The sequence below is a fragment of the Pipistrellus kuhlii genome, unplaced genomic scaffold, assembly GCF_014108245.1.
Source record: "Pipistrellus kuhlii isolate mPipKuh1 unplaced genomic scaffold, mPipKuh1.p scaffold_m20_p_56, whole genome shotgun sequence".
In the NCBI taxonomy this organism is placed as follows: domain Eukaryota; kingdom Metazoa; phylum Chordata; class Mammalia; order Chiroptera; family Vespertilionidae; genus Pipistrellus; species Pipistrellus kuhlii.
This window is the reverse complement of record NW_023425558.1, coordinates 1,876,778-1,883,353: the sequence shown is the minus strand read 5'-3', so window position 1 is coordinate 1,883,353 and position 6,576 is coordinate 1,876,778. Positions and strand designations below refer to the sequence as shown.

Below are 6,576 nucleotides of genomic sequence, written 5' to 3'. Positions count from 1 at the left end.
TGCCTGCCCACCGGCTCCCCCCACCTGAGTCTGGACTCCCCGGCTCCCCGGGACCCGCCCTGTGGCTTGGGCGACGGCACACTCTCCGCCCACCCTTTGGGCCGGCCGGCTCCTCAGTCCTCTCCGGCCGCCGGCCCCAGCACCACGGCCTCTTTGCGGCCTGGACACCGGAGGACGGTTCCGCGTCCTCACGCCTGAGTGACAGGCTGGCCCTTCCGGCCTCACAGCTCTCACCACTCTGGGCTCGGAACGATAGGCCCCACCACCTACTTCTGTTCTGGGGTCAAACCCTGGAGTCAGAATAAGACCACCGGAGGCTGCTGGTTGGTTAAAAGAGCAGCAGGATTTACTGAGCTGGCCAGGACGGCCGCAGGATCGCCACACCAGCTGGGGTCCATACTCAGGACCGCCGGTCCAGGTGTAGGCAGTCCTTCCAAAGGTCTAAACCGCAGAAGCGGTTTGGCTCAGTGGATAGAGCGTCGGCCTGCGACTGAAAGGTCCCAGGTTCGATTCCGGTCAGGGGCATGTACATTGGTTGTGGGCACATCCCCGGTAGGGAGTGTACAAGAGGCAGCTGGTTGATGTTTCTCTTTCATCGATGTTTCTAGCTCTCTATCTCTCTCCCTTCCTCTCTGTAAAAAATCAATAAAAAATAAATAAAATAAATAAAGGCCTAAACCAGTGTTTCCCAAACTTCTCTCATTGATGAGAATCACCTGGTGGAGTGTTAAACTACAGATTCCTGTATTTTGTTCCCCAAAATTCTAATTTAACACTTCTTAGTTGGAATTCAGGAATCTGTATTTTAACAACTCCACCAGGTGATTCTCATCATGAGAGAAGTTTGGGAAACACTGGTCTAAACCACAGACATTTTCCTTTGTTCTAAATTCTAAATTCTAAAGACTGGGGTCAGCCCGCAGGGCCGTCCCCAGCCACCTCCTGCTGGCGTCAGAACGTGGCCCTCTCTTGCGAAAGCAGAGAGTACAGAAGCAGAGCTGAGGGGTTAGTCTCTAAAGGTTATCTGCAGTTTCTACCCCTGATGCTACCGAGTCCCTGGGAATCGGTCTCCTGTGGCCCTGGTCCAGGCCCAGGACAGGGAAAGCCTCAGCCTCCAGGTCTCCATCCGGAAGCGGAGGCACTACCTATGGTTTAAGCGAGTCAGCGGGTGCAGCAGCCAGAGCAGCAGGGTTAAAGCTCCAACAGCGGTTCTCCCTAAGCATGCTTGCTTCCATTCTTCACTTCCTGCCCGTGGGTCTGCCTCGGGGCCTCGAGCAGGTCCACAGGGTCCGTCCGTCCCCCTGGGGCTGGCTCATTCCCTCGGCACAGCGTCCTCACGCCATCCGGGGCGGGCGGCAGGTCCCTTCCCCTTTAAGGCGGTTAGACCCGTGTGCAGAGGGCCCGCATACGTGTGCCCATGCGTGTGCCTCCCCTCGCCCGCTGCGCCTTTGCTGCTGGGATGTGGGCACACGGCCTGGCCGGGCCCCCGCCTTGTGGTCCGGGGCACCCCTGTCTCCCTGTCTCTCTATCTCTCCCTGTCTCTCCCTATCTCTCCCTCTCTCCCTGTCTCTCTGTCTCTCCCTGTCTCTCTCCCTATCTCTGTCTCTCCCTGTCTCTCTGTCTCTCCCTGTCTCTCTCCCTGTCTCTGTCTCTCCTGTCTCTTTCTCTCCCCGTCTCTCTCTGTCTCTCTGTATCTCTGTCTCTTGGGCCACTCCCTGGCCCAGGCGGTGACGAGCGACCGTGTCACCGATAGGGCTTCATTAAAACCCCATCCATCTAGCTCCGGGCAGCCGGGCCAGCCCTGTGAGCAAACAAGCACCCTGGCCTCGCCCGTTTTGGGGAATTCGGGGACCGGCCAGTCCCCCCTGCCCCCCCAAACGTGCCAACACCGCTCCCTCGGGGCCCTGAAGCGGAAGGGCAGGGCACCTCTGCTGGGCCCGAGGCCGCTCCCGGCCCTGCCCCCTGCCCCTGCCGCCTGCCCAGGCCCCCGCGCCCCCCGGCCCTGCCGCCTGCCCCTGCCGCCTGCCCAGGCCCCCCGCGCCCCCCGGCCCTGCCCCCTGCCCCTGCCGCCTGCCCAGGCCCCCTGCGCCCCCCGGCCCTGCCGCCTGCCCAGGCCCCTGGGGCCCCCGACCCTGCCGCCTGTCCCGGCCCCCGGGGCCCCCGGCCCTGCCCCCTGCCCCTGCCACCTGCCCAGGCCCCCGGGGCCCCCGGCCCTGCCCCCTGCCCAGGCCCCCGGGGCCCTCGGCCCTGCCGCCTGCCCCTGCCGCCTGCCCAGGCCCCCGGGGCCCCCCGACCCTGCCGCCTGCCCAGGCTCCCCATGCCCCCCGGCCCTGCCGCCTGCCCAGGCCCCCCGCGCCCCCCGGCCCTGCCGCCTCCCCAGGCCCCCGGGGCTCCCACGGAGGCTGGCAGCCGGGGTCCCACGTGTGAGGGCCCAGGTCAGGTGGCGGGCGGGGCCGAGGGCTCAGGGCTCAGGAAGCTCGGCTCTGAGAGGAAGCCGGGCCCTCGCAGCCCCCACTCCCGACGGCAGCCCCTCCGAGGGCTGATCTCTCTCCCCGCCTGCCCACCCACACGGGCGCCCCAGCCGTGTCTGTGGGACCGGGAGTGGGTATCGTACGGGGCAGCTGGCCGCCCCCACTGACCTCTCCCCAGTCACGCCCCCAAGCCCAGGGCCTAGGACACCAGCCTGTGGACAGCAACTCCGCTGCCCGCTCCGTCCCCTCCCCCCCTCACTGGCCCCTCGAACCCGAGGGCTGCGGCCAACTCGCTTCCCAGGCCCGGGGCGCCCGCAGGCAGGCGGGGAGAGGGGGTCGGCCTGGACAAACTCCACTTTGGGGAGCAGCGCCCCCTAACCCACCGCGGACGCCCACACAGGTGCGGCTCCGGGGGACGCCCAGGTGGTCACCTCGCCCCACCCCGGCCCGCCGCCCACTTCCCGTCCGTGGGTCTGACCCGGGGCCTCCTCTGAGCGGGTCCCCCGGGGCCCGTCCCTCTGGGTCTGGCTTGTCCGCTCGGCCGGCGGCCTCACTGGCCGGCGGGGCCGGCGGCAGGCCCCCTCCCACCGCAGTGAGACCCCGCGGAGGCCGCGCCGGCCGGCGGCCTGGGCCCCGCCGCTGGGCGGCTGCACCGTGTGGGAAGGCCCACTCGGGGACTGAGGTCACCGGGGGCAGGCTCTCTGGGTGGACGGCTCCCGTGGCCGTGACTGGGGGACAGGGCTGTGGTGCTGGAAGGGTCCGGGGGGCCACCCCCAGTGCCCACTACCCGGGGTGCCACGGCCACAGAAGCCACGTCACCGCCCTCTCTGCCCGCTGCACCGCTCCCCGCGCCGGGGGCAGCCTGAGGGCGGGCAGCTCCCGGCACGCACGCCGGGGGCCCAGCCTGCACCGTCCCAGCCCCTCACGTGGCCGGGATGGAGGCCCAGGGTCCCCGGCCGTGCCGCTCTGCCCCCGCCCGGAGCCGCCCGGTTGGCAGGGGCCGAGGGGCAGCCTGAGGTGTGGGACATTGTCCGGCAGAGGCCACGGGCACCCCTCACCCTCCCGTCAGGCTCCCGGTGGACGAGGGCGGCCCGGCGCGGACAGTCCCCTCCTTGCTGGCCGCCCCGCAGGTGCGCGCGCCCCCAGCGACCCTGCGGTGCAGGGAGCGGGCAGGGCCTGCGGGACCCCCAGCTCGGCCTCGGGGAGGGAGGCAGCGGAGCGGGCGCGCCCTCTGGCCCGGGCCCAGCGCGGGATCAGATTAGCCGCCTCCCTGACCCCTTTATCGGGGCCAGGATGTTGTCTCAGGCGGGCGGGCGGGCGCTGCGGCCGGCCCCACCCTCGGCCGGGTCACCGGCCGGCCGGCCGCTGGGCGCGGGCAGGGACGGCCGCGTTTCTGTCCCTGGGCAGGAGGGCCCGGGGCGGGAGGGGCCCGGGGCGGGAGGGGCCGGGGCGGGAGGGGCCCAGGGCGGGAGGGGCCCAGGGCGGGAGGGGGGCCCGGGGCGGGAGGAGGGGCCCGGGGTGGGAGGGGGTGCAGTTAAGGGGTGAGGGCTGGGGGGTGGAAGTGGGAGCTTGGGGGCTGGTACAGGGGCCGGGCTGGTGCCCCCCCCCAGGGCCACCTGTGTCCAGGCAGGCCGAGCTGCATGCCGCCCCCCACGCTCCTGCGTGGCCCTGGGACGCTGCCCGCAGCAGCCACGCCAGAGCCTCAGCCCGGAGCCCGCCTGCCCGCACGGCCGCGGAGCCCTCCCCGGGGACGTGGGGCCTCGCGGCCCCTCCTGTCCCAGCACTCCCACGTGTCGGGGCACACTGCAGCCAGCCGTGGGTCCGTCTGTCTGTCCTCCGGGCGGGGCCTGGGCCGAGGCGGGCTCTGAGCCGTGGGGCCGGAGAGAGGAAAGCAAACAGCTCTTTGTCTGCGGCCTTGGCTTCTGCTCGAGGGGCACCGGGGACAAAAGCCGAGTGGGCCGAGCAGCCTCCCGTCTAGACAGTCCCCCCGGGCCCCCCGGCCCCCGGCCCCCCGGCCCCCCGTGGGCAGAGGGGCTGGGCCTCCAGGAACCTGCTGAGGGGCCGGAGGAGGGGCCGGAGGAGGGACAGCCAAGAGCCGAGACTCCAAAGCCGAGACTCCAGCCAGCTCAGAGGGCCTGTGGGATCAGACACCTCCTTCCTTCAGCCCCACACCGGCTCCTCCACGGAGCACCTGGCAGCGCTGCCGACGCCGGCGTGCCCGTGTCACCGCACCCTCCCCCGGCAGCGCCGGCTCCCACCGCTCAGTGCCCGCGCCCGCACAGCCCCCCGCGCACAGTCCCTCTGCGGCTCACAGGAGGTCCGGGGCCGGGCCGCAGCCAGGACCCCGGCAGCCGGCCAGCCGGGCGGACCAGCCGGTGAGCCTGGGCCAGCGAGGCCACCGCTGTGAGGTCAGCGCCGATACACTCCCGGCTGGCGGGCCCGAGGGGCCGGTGACAAACCTGAATGACCGCTCCGGCCGGGACGCCCACCCACGGGCCCACTGCCGGGACCAGGAAGCCCACGGGCCCGTGTCCTGCTCCGAGTCCAGGCCCACGACCCCAGTGACCAGGCCTCAGCCAGCGGACACGCACCCGCAGGCCACGGAGCAACGATGCACATGTGGCAGCCTGGGCGGTGGGCCCAGTGCTGAGAGACTCAGCCGCACACCAAGGGGTCGTGGGTTCGAGTCCTGGTCCAGGGCATGGGCCTGAGCTGCTGGTTTCATCCCTGGCCCCGATTGGGGCGGGTGCAGGAGGTGACCAATCTCCCTCCCCTCTCTCTCTAAAAACCAATGGGCCATCGGTGTGGCTCTGTGGTTGAGCATCACCTGTGAACCAGGAGGTCATGGTTTGATTCCCGGTCGGGCACAGGCCTGGGTTTCAGGCTCCCTTCGTCTCTGGAAAAAATAAAATAAAAATCTAGGTATCTGGATATATTTAAGTCAAAGGAAAACTATCCTCGGGTGAGGAATAGCAAAATAATAAAATAGAATAGAATGAAATAGAATAAAATAAAATAAAATAAATAAAACTCCGACACTTTGCTTGGGGAAGAGCACCCTGAGGGACAGCAGGTTCCTGGTGGAAACCAAAGCCCTGAAGCAGGGCCTGTGGGGCAGGGGGAGGCCCTGCCTCCAGAATGCGCCCCCGGGCACGTCCCCCCTCTCCTCCCGGCGGGGGGGGGGGGCAGGTGGGCGGGGCTTGTCCGGGAGGCGCCCCAGCGAGGGCTCTGGGGAGAGCGGATTACGGAAACGCTCGCCATTGACACTGCGGCGCCAACACCCTTTCCTGACAACAGAAAACAGGACAAAGCCACACGGATGCGCGGGAACTCGACACCGTCAGCAGGATGTCGCGGGCTTTCCGAGGACGCGCCTGCCGCACGGGCACACCTGCGGGGCCGAGGCCTGGGCCGGAGAGCGGCCGACGGCACCGCACGGAAATCAGTTTCTCCTCCGACAACCGGGACCCAGTAACAGGGAGCGAAAGGAAAGTTACAGAAAATCCAAACACTCAGAAAGACATTGCTAGCTAACCCTGCCCCTGCCCCCGACCTGCCCCTGCCCTGCCTCAGCCCCTGGCCCTGACCTGCCCCTGCCCTTGCCCCCTGCCCCTGCCCTCGCCCCCCCGACCTGTCCCTGACCTGCCCCTGCTTCTGCCCCTGCCCCTGTCCTGCCTCAGCCCCTGCCCCTGACCTGCCCCTGCTCCTGCCCCTGACCTGCCCCTGCCCCTGCCCCCCGACCTGTCCCTGACCTGCCAGGGCAGGGCTGAGGTGTGAGGCTGAGCAGGGAGCAGGAGAGCTCAGACCAGCAGCCGGCGGCCGGGCAGGGACCCGGGGGTCTAAGGGCCCACGTCTCCACTCGCCTCACCACCTCAGCTCAGGCACGTGGCCGGGCAGCCGCGCTCCTGTGCGGGGTCCGCAGCCCGGCGGCTCCCTCCTCCTGCCCAGCACTCAGGGGGGGCGCTCATCCGACCTCGGGAGGGGCCTGGGCCTGCTGGGGGCCCTGCCGTCCCCTGAGGGCTCCCCCTCAATCTCCGGGCCAAGGGCCTGCTGATCGGCGAGGATGTCAGGCCCCAGGACCCTCTGCACCCCAGCTCCACGGAGC

General features: G+C 69.3%; 1 protein-coding gene across 1 annotated transcript in view; it reads left to right on the top strand.

The window, feature by feature from the left end:
- The window catches only part of MUC2 (mucin 2, oligomeric mucus/gel-forming), a 41,275-nt gene extending 35,034 nt beyond the window's left edge, over positions 1 to 6,241 (top strand). The window contains 2 exon segments of the mRNA XM_045573789.1: positions 1,509 to 1,519; positions 6,231 to 6,241. Of these exon segments, the coding sequence (XP_045429745.1) occupies positions 1,509 to 1,519; positions 6,231 to 6,241 (22 nt within the window).
- Positions 6,242 to 6,576: the final 335 nt, after the last annotated feature.